The sequence below is a fragment of the Phlebotomus papatasi genome, chromosome 2 (assembly GCF_024763615.1).
Source record: "Phlebotomus papatasi isolate M1 chromosome 2, Ppap_2.1, whole genome shotgun sequence".
Lineage (NCBI taxonomy): Eukaryota > Metazoa > Arthropoda > Insecta > Diptera > Psychodidae > Phlebotomus > Phlebotomus papatasi.
The window spans coordinates 42512731-42536985 of NC_077223.1; the positions used below are offsets into that span (position 1 = coordinate 42512731).

The 24255-nt window shown below is 32.0% G+C and overlaps 1 protein-coding gene across 3 annotated transcripts in view; it reads left to right on the forward strand.

Annotated features, from left to right (window-relative positions):
- The first annotated feature begins 8786 nt into the window (after positions 1-8786).
- LOC129801152 (A disintegrin and metalloproteinase with thrombospondin motifs like) overlaps positions 8787-24255 on the forward strand; it is a 94329-nt gene continuing 78860 nt past the window's right edge. For all 3 annotated transcript variants that reach the window (XM_055845920.1, XM_055845923.1, XM_055845922.1), the window contains exons 1-2: positions 8787-9751; positions 22198-22274. In XM_055845920.1, the coding sequence (XP_055701895.1) occupies positions 9727-9751; positions 22198-22274 (102 nt within the window). In that variant the 5' untranslated portion in view covers positions 8787-9726. The remainder of the gene's footprint in view (positions 9752-22197; positions 22275-24255) is intronic.

Genomic DNA, 24255 nt, shown 5'->3' on the forward strand with positions numbered 1-24255 from the left:
TCACACAAATTATGTCGATCAAATGGCTGTAAAAAAAACAAGCTGAGATAAAATAATAAAAAAAAGAAATAGATTGATCACTGGAATTGATTGTGGGATTTGGAAATAGAGATGAATCACCAACAAGAATGTCAATACCTTTTGGCAAAACCATTATCGTGATTATATTAAAAAAAATTCAACGCTTAATCGATTTATGCGAGCCACTCAAGAGTCATTTATGCCGACAAAAAGTCTAACATGTTGTGGGTTTAACTACCAAGTATCATCAACACGTGGATAAATCATGATGGTGTTAAGAAGAGAATCCACAAGTAAATTCAATTAAATCTTCTTTGCTAGCTAGATTATTTTATCAATCAATTGACTTACTGAATCTACTAATTGTATGCAAACAAATTGGTGGATATGCTTAAAATGGACTCTAATTGTATTCTGGTTTTCAAAACGACAGGAATTGCCTTAATCAAATACACGATATTCACAACCAAAAATTATTTTCTGATCAACCTTGACCTCTACTATCGAAGCACTTGTTCAAAAATCTTTACAGCCTTTTTTTTTATTTATACTGGCTATAAGATAGTTAATACTTCTAGTCTGACCAAATAAATAGGTTTTTAAAATAGTTATTGTGTGTTGATATTATTACAATATCAGTTTCATAAATCCCACTCTTCCACCTTTCCGTTTCTCTGTTGTTTTACCACTAATTAAAAAGAAGAACGGGAGAACGTTACGATCTGCAATTTTCGGTTAAGGTAATTTATTAGCCAGTTAATACATCAAGAAAATCCCTTTCAATTTCTCAATAAGTCACTTTTTAAAGTATGAATTAAATACAAATATTAATAAAAATAATAATAATAATAATAATATTGCTGGCACAACATTCCATATAGGAACAAGGCCTTCCCGCAAAGGAATTTCTAAAAAGACATTATATTTTTTCTTATACGGGACGAGATTGTCAGTCCCATGCCACGTGGAATCAAGTTCAGTGAAGTTCACTGGATACAATTTGAACACCTTTAACGTCAGAAAAAATCCTCGTGACCTAAAGAGGATTCGAACCCGGGACACTTGCATCATCGAACGAGTGCTCTAACACTTGACCCATTGAGTGCCCACACAAATATTAATATTTGTAGGAATTTAGATTGAGGAGCACATATCCTTGTAGTAAATGAGGTCTGGTCTGGCCTCATTGAATAAAAACATTGTATCGGGACTTTGATTAAAGAAGGTACCTGTGTAGGCAAACGGATATGTGTTCACATCCTGAAGTTTAGGCTTAATTGTAAAACTCATGCTTCAAGCCCTTCAAACCATTACAGGGTGCGTGCTTTAAATTGAGACTGACTGTTGGCGGTCATTCCTTTGCTCGATAGATGTCTCTACTTAGCTTTCTTACAAGGTAGGTACATCAACTGATAGACTACTCTCTGACTATGATTTGTGAAGATCCAATTTGAGTGATCACACGATGCGTCAGAGTAGCGTCCACGAAAATTTGTCATAAGACATTGTCATATCGTTACAGAATTCCCCTACAGGATGTGTGAATGAATTTTCGAAACAAACTTTGTCAAACTTTGCTACTATACGTTTCAAACGCAAAACATTAAAAATGTATTTTCAATACAGTTATTAGACAGTTTTCCATAATAATTGTCCGCACTACTTCAATGTTTTAATCGGTTTTTAATGTCCAGCATTAGCATTGTCAATTATTATGTTCTAGACTAGACCTTTTGTGAAGAGCTCATACCAATTTTAAATTTTATTTTTGCTCAAAATAGACCCTAATGCAATACTTGTAACACTTTAGGATGTTCGAGAGTTTAATTTTTTCGCAGAAATTTAAATACAGATTCTTTTATCCATTTTTTCAGTAAAAAATCGTCAAAAACTCTAAAACAGTCTAACGTTTACAAATCTGTAGAAAACAAATTAAAAACACGAAAGCTGGAATAATCAAGAATCGAATGTACGTAGCCCTTAAAGCTTGAAAATTAACCTTTTACCTTTTGAACACAGTGTTACTACTGCTATATCCATTTTGTTATTCGAATTTCAACCAAAGACAGAGAGCAATAATATTTAAGAAAGCTGTATTAGCAAGCAAACATAATGAACACTGACAAAATTACTTTAATTAGTTATTTTTAGATAAATTTACTTGTGCGTAAAATTGAAAAAAAAATGCAAAAGGAATCACACCTAAAAATAATGCATATATTATATTTCGCTAAAAAAACTTGAAAATTAGTTAAGTATTATGCTTTAAATTGTTTTAATTTTCAGTAAAATTTATTACCTTATTTTTATTGTCGCTAATGCTAACCATTCCCATTTTCACACTTTAGCTTAATACTTTTTCTTTGAGGACTGATGAGCACTAAAAGTATACGCATTTAGCAAAAAATAAGCTAAAGAACCCGCTATTTAAGTTGTTGTATTAACATTAGAACATTCTACTTCTAAACCATAATAAAGTTAAACTGGATAGAATAAGTTGATCATTAGCAATAAAAACTTTATTTTATATCAATTTTCTGTAATCAAATGTTCAAATTGACAAATCATGGAATGACGCAATATTTGTATATCACGAAGAAAGTATGACTAAATGGTTCATTGATTGGTGAAAAGAGTAAGCAAAATCAAGAAAGTGAAATGCCATTTAATTGGCAGGCTGACATAGGAGAAGTGGACAATTATCTTGTACAGCCGCGTATATTAGTAATTATCTCAATGCCACTTCTGGGGCTATTTGGTGGGAGTCTGTAAAATTGAGAATTGCTTTGTTATCGAAGGTTGAGGTCACTTCATAGCAAAAAAAAAATTACCTGTGGTGTTTGCATGATGTTTGTTTAAAATAAGAATGCATCGAGTGTTTTCTGAAACAAGGAAACTGATAAAATGTTCAATTTTTCCTCCAAGGCATCTTCTGCGGACAGTCTGCAATTTTTTTGCATTATTATCTCGTGCGGTTTAGATGAGAAAAACAAGATCACAAACATCATAGATTAGAAAAAAATGCTCAATGTATCTAATTGCTGTAGCATTGATTCTACATTACAATTGAACATCCCACAATATTTCATAATTGCACATCCATTTATGTTTAATTAATACTCACAATATTTATAATTAGTTAAGAGTAAATTTGCAAATTCAACAGCAAGAGGAGACTTTTTGCAAGGTGACACGTGATTCAAACATTATCACTTGAAATTTCGTGAGTATTACAATCTGCAAGGAGAAGTCAATTTGTTGAAATTTATCTTGAAAACACATTCTAAATTTCTTTGCTACATCTCTAAATAAGTATACCTATTGAATATCTAACAAATAACATTATTTTAATAGCAAAAAAAATCCGGAAAAGGATCCATATTCCTCAAAATTTAACTTATTAAGAACTTATCATCTTTGCAGCTTGGAAATTTTTCTACGGAAATAACTCAATGAATTTAGAGAACATTTCTCTCAGTGTAGGGAACTTTTATGAATGAAATCCCTCTCTATATTCTGACACCCATTATCCAGTATTCACCTCAAATGTTTGAACAAAATCACCTCCCATAGTTTAGAATGTTATCCCGAGTATTGATTGCATAACACATGGACGGTTTTAGTGCTAAGTAATTGAGAAAACATGATGCGGGGAACAAAAGACATCAACGAGCTGCGAGGCAGCGAACCCGCCGAATAGCACTAAAAGCCATTTACGTCACAACCACAGAATAATGCCCAAAAATTTCATTTGCCGCAAATATTATTATTATCAATTACTGATGTAACTTGATCAGAATCTTCGTGGGAAGACACACCGGAAATTGTGACGACGTGGTCAAGAGTGCGCAATTCTTCCAACGAAATCACACAAATAAATCATCTTGCAAGTCCAAAGAACTCCCCAAGTGGTTTAAGAAAAATAATTCCCAGAATATCAATCATATAGAAATTTGTTTATGCGCTATAGAATCACTTTCAGACGAACTGGCGACTTTATGGATGTTTTATTATCACCTTGCGTGTTCTTTCAAACTTTCGGAGAAGATTGGAAGTGTTATCTGATCTTAAAAAAAATCTTAACGGTGGGGAGTAAATCTCTTAAAGAGGTAAAAAATGAGAAAAATATGGGAAGAGTGTTTTGAATGAAATGTGGGCATAAAAGTGCGTGATTAATAACTTTAGTGGAATCACATAAGAAAACAATTAAAACTCAATGATTTTCCCAGTGAAATATTTCCTTGTGATTCACGCTGAATTTCGCAATAAAATCTACAAATTAGATTTGTTTATGAGGTAATTTTTAATAATTGAAATTTAATTATTTTAATTATTTGGATGTATCAAAAAGTTTACAGTTTCAAATAAAACTCTAAGTAATTTCTAAAATCAAAGTGATTTACATCTATTCTCAAATACCTAAAAATCACAGTATAATGGTTAATAATTTTTGCAACTTATGTAAACTTATATAGGGTCGAAGGAACAACTGTTCGGCATGGAACACTTACTGACAAATTTGAAATTTATTTATTGTTTCTAAAAAATCAATACTATGACGTTTTTTTTTTAATAGAGTGCTAATAAGTCCTGACATGAGTTCTTAAAGTGCCCATAGGTGTACCTTTAACCCTACTATAAAAATTAAATATTTAAATTACATTGCACTCATAAAAATTAATATTGAAATTCAGATCAATCATAAATATTTATTGGATCACCTTTCTTTAACTGGATATCTAAATGCATTGACAGCTTAGTAATAATTGGTAATTAGTTAATAAACTAAGTAACATTTATTTAGTAATAAACTGATGCAACAAATATTTATTTTAATACATAATTTTACAAGATACTTTTTATATAGTACAGATATTAAATTTTCTTCAGGCTCTTTGGGGCACTTGATGTGAAAGTAGTGTAGCTGTTAACATTAGTTTTATGGGTCCATCCATGCCGATGTACTACCGCTTTAAACTATTATATAAATAAAAAAAACAATTCTGAAATAGAGAATCAATCGAGAAGTGAGAATTTTAGAATACACTTATCTTGAAACGAAAGAGCAACCTTAAGCCTTTAAGGACAGATTATCCACCAGTAAGAAGATATTCTTCATAAAATTATTTATATACTTCTTGCCGTTTTAGAAAAATTAATGGTTTTGGGAAGGCAAAGGAGGTAAGGGAAGAAAGGTGAAAATCTCTGTAGTTAATATTGTCACCGAAGACCCAGTGACCAACGGGGGTCACTGAAGACCATAAGTCAATATCTTGCACTGTTTGGCCTCTAGCACAGTAAGAAACAAATAAATTAAAAAGACAATACTAAAAAAAACTTAAAAACTAATTAGGGGGAAGTGAGGCACCTTTGAAAATGGGGTATTTTTGAAATTGGGATTTTTCACCTATTTTTAAATAAAATTAAGCCTTATCATGATTTAATTTAGCTGCGCAGATTGAGAAACTAAATTATATCACAATAAGGCTCTATTTTATTTAAAAATAAGTGAAAAATTCCAATTTCAAAGGTGCCCTACTTCCCCCTAACGGTACTTTATAGATTCATTGCTGGTTGAGGCCGACAAGGGATTACAAATTTCAAAACCTTTAAATTAAAGCCAAATTTTACAATCGGGTGAGAACATAATTCTTGAAAAATTTATATTGAAAAATTCAAAATTAGGAATGTTCTGGGCAATGGTATCTACACTGAGAGAAATCCGAAAAAGCTGAAATAACATTCCGGAAATGTTAATTTTACCCTGCAGTATTGATCCGAAATCGGTGTAAATATTACCCTTTTTAGATGTATTAGGGATTAAAGGTACCCTTTTTTATGTTAATTTTAGCATTAATAAGGTGTAAAATTAACATTAAAAAATGTTGATATATTTTTACACCTAAAAAGTGTTAAAGTTCTGAAGAAAAAATGTTAATCACACCCTCTTTTTTCTCAGTGTATGGACGAAATATTTACCTGGGAGATTTCCGAAATTGTATATCCGAAAATTTAATAAATCCTCGGAGGCACTTAAGAAACCAAAACCATCGACCTACTTTTAACAAAAAACTGCGGCAGATTAGACAGATAGATAGAGATATTTATTAAAATTTATTAAAAGCGCAACAATTTACAGGAACGGATTTTCGTTCTATTGCGTCCGCCGTCGTCTTACCATTGGTGATCAACCTCTAGAGGTAAACGATGGAAATCCTCTTTCACAGATTTTATAAGCCGTTGCAAAAACTTTTTTTTTTATGTTTCACCTTCCTTACACAATTACACTTTAAGAATTTTGTAAAGAAAAGGCAAAACAGTCCACTACTTCTCTGTTTGTTTCCGCAAATTAAAACATTACGGGAGTAGGATTAGCTGGCTGTATACCAAGAGCTGTATACCAAACGGGCATGCACCCAAGTGTAGAAATCATACAGTTTAGAAGTTAAATTGTGCGAACGAAATATGAGAAACACAAAATGAAAAGGACGATTACGGTAAGTAATTTTGTAAAAATCACAAGTAAAAATTTAAAAAAAAAATTGTAAGTACCGTAAGCGCAAGTGACATTTGTCCCTTGCGAGTGACTTTGACACCCTCCTGTTGGTAAGCTTTTCTTTACTTTTAGAACTTAAGGATTATCTTTACCGATCCGATCTACCATGCTTGATCGGTAAGAACCATTCTTAAACAATAGAATTAAAGACAAGCTTACGAACAGGAAGGTATCAAAGTCGCCCTCAGGAGACAAAGTCACCCGTACTTACGGTAGATTAGGGGAGACTGGGGCAAAAAGTCACAAATCGAAAAATTCAATATATTCCAAGGTAAAAAGATAGAGGCTCAATTTTTTTCTATAGATAGCCTCCATAGACCTTCTTCAATGTCGTAAGTTTCTTAGAATTCGGACAAGGAATTTAGAAAATAAAAAATATCGAAATTTTTAGCCCTATTTTTGAAATATTTTCCTTGCAGAAGATAACAATTATTACCTACTTAAAAGCGTTTTTCTCGTTTTCTCACTTTTCTCGTAGAGAAAACGGTGTTTTCCAAAGATGTAGATGAATAAATTTTCTATGAAAATATGTCCTCTAGGTATTTTTTCAAATTTACGGAAGCCTGTAATGAAGCGAATCAAAATATGATAATACCCCATATCTGGTACTATTTACCCCAGCATTTTTGAGAATAGTCACAAAATTACCTTTTAGAAATTGGCTCGATAAACGTATTTCCTTACAAAATAGAGGAAAATTACTTTTACAAAGTTGTAGAGCGGTAAATTTTACATAAAACTGCGCTAATTATAAATTTTTGAAGCACTCGAGTAGCTTGTAAAAAAATGAAATATCCGTTTTGTGAATTTTTGGCCCAGTCTCCCCTAACAAATTTGATTAGTAGCGATGGCAAAGGAAAAATAAAAAAATGAACTATTTTTAAATTATACTTAACAAAACGGACTTTTTTACTTATCAAAATTGAATTTTTACTTACCAAAATTGGTAATTTATGGCTCTGCAACACCTTTATAAATTCTTGAAATTCAGTCATTTGAAATTTTAGATCTTTCTCTTTCAAACTTAAATTAGATATAATTGTGTCTTTCTGATAAATGAAAAATTAAATTTTAATTTCATTTTCAGTTTCAAATTTAATTTCATTTGACAGTAAAAGACAATTGTATTTAATTTCAGTTTAAAAGAGTAAGAGGTAAAATGTCATTCGATTAAATTTCACGAAAGGTGAGAAGGTGTGTCTGTGCCATTACTTACCATTTTGATTTTTTATTTACCAAGATTGCTAATTTACTTACCAAAACTGTTTTACCCCTTATCAATATGCCCAATCTTCTAAAACCTTTAAAAACAAAATATACAGTAGACTCTCTCAAATTCGAGCATTTGGGACCAAAATGTCACACGAATTAGAGAGAAATTCGGACGACAAACTGTTTGAAATGCAACAATTTTTTATATTTTTCATATTTATAGTAAATTTCATGAAAATCCCTTAATATTGCAAAGTCACCTCAAAACTAAGGCAATACCATGGCAAATTTGAGCATATTTGCTTCATTTGATAATGGTAATCAAACTTGAAAAATAACAACAAACTTCTTTCCAAATTTAACTGCTGCCCGAATCAAAAAGTAGCCAGATCTTAAAAGAGCCGAATTAGCGAGAGTCTACTGTACATATATATCTCATTCCAGTAATATACTTTAAAAACTTAATTTATTGTAGTAATTTGTTTTTTTTTTTCTTTGAAAAATCAGTTTTCAAAGCGAATATGGTAATCTGGCAAAATTAAGCCCAACAGCACTAAAATTTATGTAATTTCTCTATACAATGATCGCTTCACATTGAAAACTTTCGTTGAGAAATTTCGAAAATTTCAACTCTGTGCCAATTTCTCATTATCCAATTAAGGTTTTTACGGGAAGAAAGAATAAATTGAGCTTCCTGTTGATCGGACATTATAGCATTATTTAAGCCATTTATTGAGTAACAGCAAGAATATAATCTTACGTGATCTTTTGGTGAATTTTCACAAGAACACTGCCCGACAGGGAAATGTTACTGTTGGCTAGGTGCAAGAAAAAAGTCAGTGAGGTGTTTTCCTCTCACTGTTTTGATGTGAACCCTGTTTGGTTAAAATGGTAAATTGGCTGAAAGAGTGGGAAACGACGCGATTCCCCACTCCGTGTGATTGTTCCCCTGCCACAAACCTTAAGAAATACCTTGCAATTCTTAAGTTTTCAATTTAGTCTATGCCGACCTGTACACGAAGACGGTCTCTGCCGTCGTCTTTCGTTTTTAGTGGACTTGAGTCAAGTTTTTTTTTCGGTGAAACGCGAGAGTTTAGTTACTGAAAATCATTTCCATCTTTTGCACAAAACCATCTTTTTTAAAATAATTCCTTTTCAATTAATCTAAGTGCTTATTTTTTTCTGATTTTGGAAAAGTGCTTTCATTTTTCACGGATAACAAATTTGAGAATATCTCTCAGTGAAATTGCAAGTGTTTCGTTTGCCTGAATTCATGGGAAGATTTCTACAACCTTGGACAATTGTGAATGTGCAGCATTTTGGAGCTCATGAGATTTAAAGAAAACGAAAAGTTCACGCCAGTGAATACAAATTTTTTGACCATCAACGAACACCTCGCGATATCTCTTAGTGCTTCAATTTCGGGACAAATTTATCGAATTTAGGAAAATTGTCTGAGGAACGAGAGGTGGAAAAAAAAGAAGTTTGTGAAGCTTTCAAATACATTTCAATAGATTGAGGTGTGTTAGTGCCTTGAAAATTTATCCACAAATGTATAGAGTTCACAATATCGTTCGAGAGAAAGTGAATTTTCATATCAGACACGTATAAGAGCTGCCTGGGAGTTTTACACTAAGAAAAAAGCCACCTCACAACTGCAAATGCCAAGTCTTGTGCCTTTTCTTTCCACCCAACACACTGCTTAATACCATTAACACCATCAACTAAAAGTACTTGTGAGGTGACTGAATAGATTATATTTTTTTTTTCTTGCCTCAAACACTTTTAATTCCTCAACTTTTGTGTGTTTCTCACTCTATAAAAAACTGATATTGGGACCCCTAAAACCCATAAGATAATCTAAGGATAAACCCTCATATATGACCTCCTGAATGGATGTAGCTGTTGGAAAAATAGGGATTACAGTTCAACATTAAATGACAAAGTTAACCAGTTGCAAAGGTAAGATTGTCACTTTGAATAATTCAAATTGTGTGTGGTTTAGTTTTCGCGTGCAATTTTTATTCACTTTGAGATTGATTGTCATGAGGGATTTATGTTAAAATTCACATGGTGAAGGAATTGGCTTTTTATTTACCATCCACGACGCAAAAGCCATTCGAAGTTTGCAGAATTTATAACCCCTTACCTGTTTTCCGGGTTGTTTTCAGTCACAGCTTTAATAAAAAGTATTCTATCGCAAAATCTTTAACTCGAAGTACATACAATTTCCTTACAATCTTTCAAGTTGTTTTTTCTCAAAAAGTTTTAATATCGGGAATAAGTGATCCTCGATAGTGATCATTTTATTAACAAGAGGAAATTCACCAATTTCCTTCAGTTTGAAAGTTCCATTTGGCGATCGCAAGAAAGTGTTGAAATCGCAACTTAGTTGATAGTGATCTTCATGGAATTGATTTTTTTTTCTGAAAAAATATGAAGTTAAATGAGTTATATTCCTCCCCAGCGATCTCATCAAATCTGCGAGTTGCTCACGATCACTTTCGATCTTGTTGATGGGTGAAAATTGAAAGAGTGCCAGTGACACCATCTGAAGATGTCTAGTAAAATCAAACAAATTTTTTTTTCTGTTAAATTGAAATTTCACGATCTTATTTTTTAGAAGATATTGGGAGTGATAGTGAGGAGGAGATGTTAATTTCCTCCCAATTTATGTTTCCAACTTGCAAATAATTGAACGATGTTCAATGAACTAAGAAAGGTTTTGAACAGAAATATTTCGAAAAAGTATTTTGAAAAAAAAAATTAATGAAAATTCATCAATCGAAGTCTAGTGTTGATCACTGTGAAACTCGCACCATTACAGTGAAAGAGAAATGAGAACCATCATCGCTGTCGTTGTTGAGATATTTAAAAGCCAAACATGAGAAACACGTTTTTCATTCGAAATTATGCAATCTGCGGACTCTGGGTCTGATCATAGCCAATTCCAACTGCAAGTCGTGATCTCACATTTTCAATTTCTGGTCGTTCTTTTGCATATACCAATTGGACAGAGTCTGGCAGAGAGAGAGAGATTTCATCTCAGCAAAAGTTCCCAATCTCACAGAAAAAAAAATCACCAAAGTGGCGCCATTTCTTTGTGGGGTGCAAACTGAGGCACAAGAAAAAACACCTAAAAAGTAGGAAATGTGTTGCAAATATTTGCACAAGACACACGTGCTAAAGGCGCAAAAATTGCTGATTAACCTGATACTCCAGTTTGAGAGGTTTATCACCCAAAAACACGAAAGTATTTATCCAAATCACTGCCCTTTATTGAGCACATAAGAGAGAGATCTCACAATTGGACACACTTTTACAAAATTATCCAATAAAATGGTGAATTGTTGAAATTTTGGTGAATAAATGGTAAATAAGTAGCTTTGAATTGTTCAATCTATTAAGTGGTTGGCTCTATTGAAATATCCAAAGTGTTGAAAATAGATTGAAAAGGTATGGAGTGTTGACTTATTGATCAATCATATACAAATAGAAAGCACACTAATGCTAAGAAATCATATTTTAGACCATCAACATCAAAATAAATGGCAATTAATTTGAAAATGATTACAAAAAAAACACTTGCCAAAAATTTCGCTGAGATTTTCGTTTTTTTTCGAATATAGAAACTTTATAAACACAATTTAAGATTATTTTTATATTTAAGGAAAGGTAATAAGCTTTCAAATAAACTAGCCTTCAAGTATTACATCTTTTCAATTCTTTGCAAAAATTTTTTTATATATTGAACATAATTTCTTAATCGAAAGCAGATCGTTCAGTTAAGAGTATAAAGTTTTTGTTTTGGGAAAAATTCAACCGTCGAAGATTGACGAGATCGAAAGTATATCATCTTCCCCAGACTCTGAATTCTTAAATTAATACAATTTAATCTACATATCAATTCATATTTAATACCTTAAAATCTATTAGTTGTGATGCATTTCCTGATTGGTCAAAGCTTTGGAAGTTTTATTTTAGTCCCATCGCATTATCTAATTAGTTAGAGTTTGTAAATATTCCAAACATAAACTAATAAGAGAACAAGAATATTTTATGACAATCAATGTTTATTTATGTGGACGATACTTTTTTTTAAGTAAATTCTAATTAATTAATGCTCTAGACCAGAGGTGTGTAAGAACCGTTGAAACCGAATAAACGTTAAAATAAGTTTGTTCAGGTAGCGTTTTGACAATTGACGTCCAAGTTTCATTCGACGTTTGTTCGGTTTCAAACGGTTCTTGCACACCTCTGCTCTAGACGCACTTACGACTTATGCCAAAAGACGATTTAATATCATTATAATCGAATTAATGATTTTACTTAATTCTCATCAGTTTCCCACTAACTAAGCCGTCTCTCGGCTTAGGACGAGAGACGGGTTAGTCAGAAACTGATTGAAATCATTATTTATCATTATTTTGATTTAATTACGTTTAGCCGTCTCTCGACTTAAGTCGTAAGGGTACCTAGAGCATAAGCAGCAGAAAATAATACTTTTTATTTTTATATTTTACCGACATTTGCATTTGGTTACTTACTTCGAACCTAAACCCCGTCTAAGCAATCTAACGGCCTTACTGTTCTTTCTGTGTCTATAGTCGTTAGACAGAATGTTATACTTCAGCTAGAAAACACTTTTTTGGACTTAGAAGTGATTATGAACTAATATTACATTTTATTGAAATTCAGCGTTACCTACTAGCAGTATAATATGTAAAACTTTATAATATACTTCGGCTAAGCTGAGGTTAGCTTTTTCGACTATACAAGAATTTTTAGTAATTCCAAAAGACAGGCAGTCCAAAAAAATTATTTCGTGTGCTTTATTATAACGACTTATTAGCCGAAAGCTTTCAGAATTCACACAAACTCTGGCTTTGAATTCGAACACTTCTCATTTTTCCCATATTCATTTAATGAATCTGACCTATCTATTTCAATATATTTTAATAGCTGATCTCAAATCACCCATTTCCTGAAAAAAATTAATACAGATTCATTAAAGGAATATGAGAAAAATGTGAAGTTTTCGAAGCCAGAGTTTGAGCGAAAGGTGCAAGCCCTAACAGCCTTCCTCTACATCTCTTATTGAAATAAAACTGCTTTTAACTCTTTCGCGTCTTTAGGGTCATATATGACCCGGGGAAAAAAGTTTCTTTTTGGCTATTTACATTAATTGAAATCTAACTGGAGTCTTGAGAAAATGAGCCAAGAATCTTACATCCTTCTATTATGATGTCGTGCACGAACAGATAGATTTCAATTAATGTAAATACCCAAAAAAAAACTTTTTTCCCCGAGTCATGACATTACCCTAAAGACGCGAAAGAGTTAAAACATGTGATAGAAAGTTACGAAAAAGGATTTTGTTAATGAAATATTGAAAACTTAACAAGAAGTCTACTCGATAAATAAGCACTGTGTCACATCATCCGATATACAGAATTATATTTAGGCTTGTAAGAATTTCAAAATTTTCAAGTTTATAAGAGCGTAACTTAAACTAACCAAAATTTATTTAATTCTTATTCATCCCTAATACGTGTTCGACTTAAATCATATTAACTATTAAAAAAACTAAACTTCAAGTCCTTGTTCTGCTTTACTAAATGTTGCGAAAATATTAAAAAATGCAAATATTAACTTAATTAAATTCAAATGTATTTTTTTTTTGTTTCCTAATATAAAGATCTTGAATTATTACACAGATTTCTGTAATCCACTTTTATTTACGTTTGGTGTACATTTTACTGCTCGAACTCTACAGATTTGTGTATATATGATGTTCTGGCAAAGTAATCAAACAATTTGTTTGGCTCCTGCTATCCATTATTTTAAGTTTTACATTCGACGTTATAATTCAGCCCCACAAAACTTTTCAAAATACTTTATCATAAAATGAAAAAGATTATCCATCAATATTGAATTTAAATTTTTATAGATAAATCTTATGATTTATATTGATAAGTTTTATGATACGCTTCAGGCATTGAACAAGTAGTAAAAGAGAAACTTATTATAAGTCTCTATCTCGTTTTGCTAATAGATCTTCTTACTTAAAAAAAAAGGTTAGAAAACAATAAAAATATATGAAAAAATAAATTGAAATACAAAATATTATTTCAGGAACTGTTCTTTTTTTTTTTTGAAGAAGTTATTGATTGAGAATTTTTCAATTATGAAAAATCAAGACTTTCAATTCGAATCAATTGTGTCTCGTGACTTTTTAGGCTTCAACGTAACTTTAGGCATTTGCACAAATATTTATAGGCCTGTTGCCACATTTGACGACTTCATTAAACTTCTTCTTCTCACGACAGTTCCCTCAAAAGATCACGACACTTTTTCTCGCACAGCAAATCCATCATTCGAGTATAGAGAATGGTTTTGCTAATTTCTTCTTATTTACCCGTGATGTAATGTGAAGAATTAAAAATACCACACAGGTTTTCTTCTTTATTACCTAACAAGAAATGACATCAATGCTTCTTCTCTTCTGTTTAATTTAATGTATTCTGTTCTTGTGTCTCTATGTAGTAAAAATTATTCAATATTCATTGTCACATTCATTGATACTTGATTCAATTGGTAAATAAATGAGAGAATGTTATAAAACTTATGTCTTCCCAACATCCTTTCAGCATGAGAAAAAAGAACATAAAATTGTGAAGAATGTTTTGAGATGATTCTCATATTTTGTATTTCTAAAATTGATCCCATCGGTATTTCATGTGGATGATTACTTCAGACAAATTGTACAATGAAGGTCGAAACCTTCCGAGATTAATTAGTGCAATTAATCATGTTATGAGATTTGTGATTGCCCTTCTCGGGATTTCTTCGGAAGTGTCTGTCATCGAAACTTTCCCCACCTTTAGACCCCTTGTCAGATGTTAGATAAATAATAAATTTTCATTTAAGATGCATATTGATTTTGTTGGATATAATTAATCTCCTCCTTGAAATTTTCACGATTTTGCTTAATTGCAACAAATATTTATATTGTTTTGGAAATTAATTATTTTCCATGAAATGTGATATGACTCACTCAAATGTGGAGTTTTCCAGACATTTTTCCTTCAAAAGTGAAAAAAATTATTGCATGATAGATGAAAATTTCATTACATCAATTACTATAACGGAGAAAAAAATCCTAATATCACAGTCATATAGCAATTGGAAATTAAAATATAGTCAAGGTTAGAAAACATACTTCATGTTAACTTGCTCTTTCACTTTCAGTTAAAGCCACTTGAAATCTTATCAAAAACTTGCCGTGCACAATTTTCAGTACGGAAAGTCGATGAACAGGAAGCAAAAGACTCACGTTCCGGTTGAACTTAAACCATCTGTATAAACTCTGCACCTTTTGCAACTTTATGGCAAAAAGTGACATTTTTTCGGGGAAAAGCTCCATTTGTCGTCACAGCAAATAAACACACATCTACCCAAGGAAATCTGCAAAAGACTACACAGACAACGCCAGTCTGTGAGCAATTTCCCTTTCACACAACGCATTTGTTATAAGCTTAACCACGGATATGTGGGTTTTCTCAAGAAAGAAAGAAATAATATTAAAAAAATGTAGAGAAGTGTGTGTAGTGAAGAAAATTGTTAACGAATCCGTTGCGCATTGGTGAACGCGTCAAAGTCAATGATTTTGAAAGAGAAAATTCTGCCGCGATTTTGCGGATTTTTACCCGTGGTTGTCCAAGTAAATTTTCTTGTCGAGGTCTTGGCAAATTACCGTGGGTTATATATAATATTTTCCTCACAAGTGGTATTCTTTGGGAGATTCAGTGAGTGTGTATGAAAGCATTTAGACAATAAAAATTAAACATCAACCACCAAGATTGGAGTAATTGCAAAGAGATTTGTCTTGAGAGTTAAGAGGTGATTCCCAATTGAAAGTGAAACTTTTCTACAAAAGCATCTATTGTTGTTAGTAGTAACTGTTAAAATGCACAAATGGGACTTATTATAACATCATAAATATACACATCATAAAATTGTGTCATCACTTTGCGCAGACACAGCTATGTAGACATTTTTGCTGCTGAGAGAGTCACAAAAAGCACCGTAAATTTGCATATTTTCCAATCAACTACTTCATCCCAATTCACACCCACTCTATCTTTTCAAAAAAATGAAATATTTTCCAACTCCCATAGAGCCTTCAACTCAACTCTATATTTTATAAAGAAAAGTACCGCACTTTTAATATTTTCCATCCAAATATAGAACAGCTGTGTCATGCTTTTAGGTAGACAATGGTGAAAAGTTATAACAGAGAATGTGGGCCTTTAAAATTATGAGGCCCATTAATCGGTTAGCTCGAATTGCAACATTGTTTGTGTGTTGACAAATTTTCTCAATTTTTGCACAATTACCAATATTTAAATATGGCCCAATTAAATGCTTGAAGCCAAATTTGAACAAAATGTCCCTCTTGCAGAAATATTTAATTTATCATTGTAACGCAGATGTGGAGCAAAATGTGATCGGTCGATGGGAAAAATCATTCAATTGATCCACAGATTGCAATTTACTCGTGAAATGATTTATTACAGCACGACTTTTTAAAACGCCACAGAGATAGGATCTTGCATAAAAAATCAGGATTATTTAAGTGATTGGAATATAAATTGAGTTAAAGGAGATGTACATAAACAGATGAACAAAAACTATTAATTAAAAAAAAAGATAGATCAGCTTAAATGCCAAAAGATACGCGATTATTGATGCAAGAACTTTGCAATCTTGCAAATAAATTATTTAAAATTATTCCAAAAACAGTCATTTATCAAATTTCTCAATAAGCACACTAACCAAAAAATATAGTAAAATAATGGTCGTCTTATTTTTTACATGCTTTGCATTGTATAACCCTTTAAAGATTAGGGGAAACCGGGGCAAAATTAGCCAGCAAATGATTTTTTCTTTGCTTATAATTTGTCAATTTGAATCAGTATGATAAATATTTCAATGAAGGCAGGAAGGGTATTATTCCGAATAAATAATAATTGGATCAATAGGGGAGACTGGGGCAAAAAGTCACAAAACGGATATTTTATTTTTTTACAAGCTACTCGAGCGCTTCAAAAATTTCTAATTAGCACAGTTTTATAGGAAATTTACCGCTCTACAACTTTGTGAAAGTAATTTTCCTCTATTTTGTAAGGAAATACGTTTATCGAGCCAATTTCTAAAAGGTAATTTTGTAACTATTCTCAAAAATTCTGGGGCAATAGTACCAGACATTGAGTATTATCATATTTTTATTCGCTTCATTACAGGCTTCCGTAAATTTAAAAAAAAAATACCTAGAGGACATTTCATAGAAAATTTATTCATCTACACCTGCGCTTTTCAAGCTATTTTAGAAAAAAACACACAAAAGACTGCAAATCGTTTGACCAATGCAAACAACAAGCGGCGAGACATGATAATGACGTTTCTTTTCGCCGTGAGACATTAGAAATTGCTTCGCTTTTTTGTTACTTTTTGCTCTATACCTTTTGTTACTTTTTACCCCAAGTGGCCATTTTTAATAAAAGGATTTCTGGAGAAAAGAACTTTTGTGAAATTATAAAATAGATAGCGGCTTCGTATTCAAAAAATCCAAATTATTTAGAAAATATTCACCAGTGCATCAATCTTGGAAAATAAGTAGGTAATAATTGTTATCTTCTGCAAGGAAAATATTTCAAAAATAGGGCTAAAAATTTCGATATTTTTTATTTTCTAAATTCCTTGTTCGAATTCTAATAAACTTACGACATTGAAGAAGGTCTATGGAGGCTATCTATAGAAAAAAATTTGAGCCTCTATCTTTTTTACCTTGGAAGATATTGAATTTTGAATTTTTCGATTTGTGACTTTTTGCCCCAGTCTCCCCTATTCTTTCTAAGGAAAACTTTAACACCCTACTGTCTAATTCTACTTGTTAAAATGGTTTGGAAAAATCATAGTAATTTATGAAATAAAACAAGTCATTGAAAATTTTTCAACTCGAAAGGAAGCAATTTAGTATTAGCTCTGCCAACTGACTAAAAACTAAACTTTTATATCTTGCTACGTCCCCAACACTACCCCTGACTAAATCTGCCCCTGTCTCCCCTAAAAAGTATATTATTCCTCTATGATAGAAAGCAAAATAATTTTTACTTTCGCTTATCCGCATATTGAGAACCAAAATGTCACCAAGATTATACAATCAAACGTCAAACCGTTCGAAATCCAAAAATTTTTTGATTGCGTAAGAAGTTTTTAGAGTGAATCCTGATCCCGCCGAATCGACACTCGTCCTGAATATGTGTACGTTTCAAAAAAGTTACAGAGAAAAAGATAACCAGATTAGTGCAGAATAGAAACTATAGAAAGTTATTTTGTTATTTAGATAGTCAGAATAATTGGTTTTTGTTTTTGGGATTACCGGTATTTCGATCATTCTTAAAGGCCTAACAAAGAAAAAACCTCAAACACGCGAATAATATCAACTGTATCTGATGTGCGAGTACTTGTATATTATCTTCAGTTTCTTCCGGTGTTCGTCAGAGGATTATCTTCTTCTCAAAACCAAAAAACGCTCAATTTTCTCCAAAGCTTTCGACCATTTAAATCATTTAAAATCTTTTAAATGATTATGAGTAGCTATGTGTAATGTTAAGAGGACAAAAGACGATTCCAAATCATTCAAAGGATTTTAATTGACCCACTGAGGAAGACCCATACCGAGGGTCGAAAGCTTTGGAGAAAATTGAGTCTTTTTGGTTTTGAGAAGAAGACAATCCTCTGATGAACACCAGAAATAACTGAAAATAAAATATCAACAAAACCGTTTAACATTTAACTAAGGTCCTTGGCAGACTTGCGACTTAAGCTGAGACATGACTTAGTGGAAAATTATGGAAAAGTGGTTTAATCATTATTTCGAATATAATTACGCTAAACCGTCACTGGACTAATCCTCAGGTCAGTCAAGGCTCTAATACCCGGATTATTTTTTGCAACCGAACGAAGTGCAACCGGTCAAGCGAGAATCTACTGGATTTATCCCCCTTCTAAAAGTTTCCAACTTCCACCCAGGATCGGCACGGCCCTTATCCTGAGCTAAATATCCTAAAGACCAATTTTTGATATATCGGCACAAACTGGATGATTCTTAACAAGAATTACATTATTATTCTACTTAACGTCCATCTATCTGCTTGTGTAATTCTTATTAAAGCTATAGGTAAAACGGTTAGAGATAATGATATGGGATCTTCGGGGATCACCCGAAAGTTTATTTTCCACTCACCCCACTCCATAGCTTCCTTAATGTATCTTTCTTTTTTTAAGATTGAACTATTCTTCAAAGGTTAATCGATCCAGAGTTTCTCAAGATCAGAGATTAAAACCAATTCAGAAAGCATATTTCTTCAACGAATGAGGCAAGTTTTGGGATCTCTGACAAGTCTAAATCAATTCCAATCGGTAATGAATCGGTAATAATCCAATAAATGATTCAATAATGAATTTTTATTAAAAATTAAATTGGGACTTTTGCGAAATTTTACACAAATTTGGAATTTGTCGACGAATTATTTTATATCGACGTTAACTGACCGATTGCATAAAAATAACGTATTAGAAAAACTTTACTAAATTCTCAATTACGTAAACACGGTTTATCTCCCATACGTTGGACCACTAAACTACTTTATAACTTATAGAGCTTTTCCATGGGGGATCAATTGGACATTACTCACTCTATGATGCTAGTGTCTTGGATTCGAATCCTTTATAGATTTACCAGGATTTTTTCTGAAGGTAATGGCGTTCGAATTGCATCCAGGACTAAAAACCCAATCCCTGTATAAAAAATAATAGTACATGTTCCGAACTTCCGTTTGCGGGAATGCCTATATTTCTGTGAAATGTTCTGCCAAATTTATTATTATTATTATCTAAGTCATGAGTTCGAGAATTCTGCAAGGCAGAGACAGTATCATACATCCTGAAATTCGTTAATTAGAAACTCTTTAACATAATTTTCCAATAATTTTGCCTCTTACATTAAAAGTATTCTTAAAAAGAGTTTTATTAATATTATTTAGAAAGTATAAAAGGATTTTGTGTACTGAGTTTTGACAAAGATGTACGAAAATAATCCTTTTTACATTTTATGGACAGAAACTTACTTCTTGTATTTTTCATTGAAAAAAGATTAAATGTCAGTAATTGGTTCTCCGCAAGGTTCTCCGTAATTTTTCTCGTCTTAATAGATTAACAACAATGTTTATCTGTGCCACAAGTTCCAAATCAACTAAAATGCGGAAAATTATCTCTTGAGTGACTTCTTGTGCGCAATAGAAACATGTGTTTTAGGAAGTTTCTCTTCCAAGTGATGCTTCACTTCCCTTAACTGTGAGAAAGATCCAACATTGTTTCTATTTAAGTAAAAAAAAAAGAATATGCAAAGGGATGTCTTCAGCTAATGCGAATGCCTCTTTATCTCATGAATCAGAAAGCAATGTTTCAAGTGTCTGAACAAGGTCTCAATTTCAATTTATAATTTTCTCTCGATTGCAGAATTCATTGTGTAATGTCGCGAATTTTTTTTTCTTGCGTTTTCATACAACAGTCCAATTGTTATATTTCTTTGAGCTCTAGAGTCTCTCTTCTTGGATTTTATAGCTAGTGCAATTGATTTCGTAAGATGCCTTAAGTATTGAATTGTTCTTGAATATTTTCCTCATCATTGTGACCATTTGTTATGTGAACGAGTATGAACATTTGAAAGTAACAATCGCAATGTTAAATATAGCAAAATCGGAACTATAGAGGAAATTCCATAGGTAAATGTGTAACATGGGAAATCGTCAATGAAATGTCAATCGTCTTTCAAAAATAATTACTTTTGCTTTTTGTGATTAAATTGAATTCTCCTAAAAGTGAAATTTTTATTCATTCGCCGTAAAAATCAATCTCACTTAAATGCAATTAGGAAATACACACTCTGGGGAGTCACAGAGTGATTTGGAAAGGTTAATATTTTAAAATTCGTTATATTCGTTGACTTTTTTATGGTCATTTTGTGATGCAATCGAATTTTTCTTACTCTACTGAATGGGGATTTCTTTGAAGACACATGTTCAGAAAGTACACTTGAAGATGCAACATTAAAGTTTATAATGGTTTTTCATCCTGAAACTAATGACTTATTACAGCTAATGTCTATGAAAGAGTCTATAAATTATCATTTTTTCGGCACATTTTGCCATTAACCCATAATCCATCGTGGAATGCAAATGTCGTAAAGATTGGGCAAGGAATCAGTATTTCTATTGTTAGCTCTGCATATTTTATATGTCCATTTAATAGTTAATTGTCAAGTGAGTCTTTTATAGTCAGCACCTGAATATTTCCACAAAAAAAAAACTTCATCTTGATCTTTAACACCCAAATACATTAATAAACCCTTTTACAATAAAGATATGCACTCTGAATATTTAGGTAGAAACACGAAAAAAAACCCAGATTGTAATTTAGTCCATTGTGCATTTAATTTATTTATTCATGGTTAATGAATGACTTTACTGAATAATTTCGAGGTTTCTTAGCCGAAACAAAATATTATATAAATTAATTGCGGGTATTGCATAAAATCATATTCTGCGATTAAATGTTCCAGAGGATTTATTTACCATCTAAAGTCCACCACTAAATATTTTCAATTTTATTCCGCGTACCAAAAATGAAAGTATAACTCTAAATAAATTCATTTAAAACAACAATGTAGTGTATAACGATGATTTATTGATATTCAAAGAGTATTAAACGTAACGTCACCGGCAGGTTGGTTTTAAGAAACTTTTACAAATACATTTTCACACAGGAAGCTGGATTAATTGGTTTACGATTCTACTACGTACAGTCATTATTTTATGTTGTTCAACTAGTATAATGACTGCTTTGTAAATTTCTTGAAATTTTCCTTGCAACTTTTTAGAGCCAATAAACGCGTTTTCACTCAATCTTGCAAAATGCATGGTAAATAGTTCATCAAAGTTCAAAGCCAGCAATAATTCTAGAAACACCTTAAGGGATCTATTCCATTTCTCAATGTACCCTTCGCAATTTCCATATTGAAACCCGCGTGATTGCGTACTTTTCACACTTTCGTGATCGTGTGCAAATCAATATCTAATTTGAAAGTGAACCCAAAGTAAGAATTTGAATTCTTACGCATTACATCATAATTGATAGTCGCGTAACGTGCGGCGCAATTAAATAATCCAGTTCAGCAAATCAGACAAATTAATGACAATTTCTGCACATATCTCAAGTATTGGATTGACAATTAAATTGGTGGATTTGCTGTAATTTGTATTTTTGTTTCTCACCTTTTGCAGACAAATACAAAATGATGAATCTGGGACTGTTGATGACGACATGGACACTAATCTGCACATGTTCAGCACTGCCAGATGTAAGTAAATAAATTCTTAAAGACATATCTTTCAGGAAAAGTTTCTGTGAGGCCTCGCGAAATTGCCCAATGTGCAAGAATGTCGCTCAACGTAACACATTATTGCTACAAAATAATAATTGCATATTTCAAGCATTGTGAACCACACTATACAATGTCTCGAATTTTTTTTTTTGAGGGGACAACATAGCATTTCAAAATGATCAATTATGCATGATTAGTGGTCCGCAACAGATCGAGACTCATGCAATTTCGGGATAGAAATTCCTCGCAAGAATATCTTAGAAATTGATTACCTTACGCTTTCGATTTTTTTGTCATCCATGTCGCAAAAAAATTAAAGAAAAAAAACCTCAGTTGACAGAATTTTTCTCATACAACATCTTACATAACCATAAGAGATTATTTAAGAGAGTTGTAAAAAAAATCGCCACGGTCGTAAACGAAAGACTTCAATGCGCCAGAAAGGAAACCCTTAACCCACAACCTTCCTTCGATTTAAAATTGCAGTTTTAAACAATCTTCTCACTGTTCAACTAAACTATTAAAAAGATAACAAATGTGCTCTGAGAAACTCCCAAAAAAAATCTGTTGTAAATGAACCACGAAAAAAAACATGGCATTAAAAACATGAAATAAATTGAATTGTCAAGGTTTCAACCACTAAAAATTCACTGTGCATCCAAAATAAATCCAATGAAAGACAGTAAATTTGATGAAATAGTCCTTCTGAGCAGATTAAACAATTTACAGCATGGTGATTTTTCTTGCAATTTCCTCAAATATTGCAAGTCAAATTTTATTCATCGTGTGGCATGAATTTATATCGCTTTTTGAATTTTATTTGAATTCACTAACGATTAACATTCGTGTTTGACTAAAGTGAAATAGCTCAGACACGGAATATAAATTTCGGTTTGTCATACAAAGTTAATCAAATTTGAAAGAAATGCTTTAAACAAGTATTTATATGATAACTTTCTACCAAATATCCTAATAACGTCATGAACTTGTAATAAATAATTACAATAAAAATGACACTAGTTCAGGCAATAAAAAGTCTCTAATATTCTTAAAATCAGAGAAAATCGAGGTTAAGAAAAATGGATGATCTTGAGAATTAAATATATCTTGTTCCATTTGATTTAGAGAGATTCTATCTTGAAAATAATGCGTATAAGGTTACATCCATCCAAATTACGCCAATCAATTCAATCTAGTGCAGAAAATTACCTATTTTAAATTTTAATACCCTAGCAATGTCACTTCTTTTATAGTACTTGAGTTCCCTTACTTATTCACCACGCAAATTTGATACTAAAGCTTGTTTTTAAGACTTCCGTGCAGCTAATTGGTGTCAACGTAGGAAATGTGCGTATTTTTTTTTAATGATTCCAAACAAAAATTCTCATTAGAGCAGGTCAGTGTCAGCGAATTGTCGAAATGGCTAATTGTTTTAGCTCTCGATGTCATTCTTTTTTTTAAATTTGTTTAAGTTGCACAATTCAGAAATAAAATTTCAATGTCTTCGGTGGCGCAATTTGGTTACATTTTTATTGCAAATTATATTTTTACAAAGAAAGCCACCACCTTCTTGAATACTAAAAAGCTGACTTCAGTCAATAGAGCAAATGCTTAAAATTGTGCAATTGGTGCATAAATTTTTTTTTTCATTTTGCCATGGACAATAATACATTTTCTGATACATATAGCACAGTTCTTGGCAATTATCTGTGATACACTCGATGGCATATGCAGAGCAATTGAGGTTCTCGACGTGGATTGTGAGTAAATATTATAAACTTCCATTGAGTCAAAACTATTACACTTGTCCCTCAAGGTCGGACTTTACTGTATCACATATACATAAATATGTTGTAAGACACGTTAGTTGTCACTTGGTGCAAGACATTCATCAAGACCTTTTTAATTGATATGGACAACATTTAAAAGATATTTGTCATCAAAACACCGACAACTC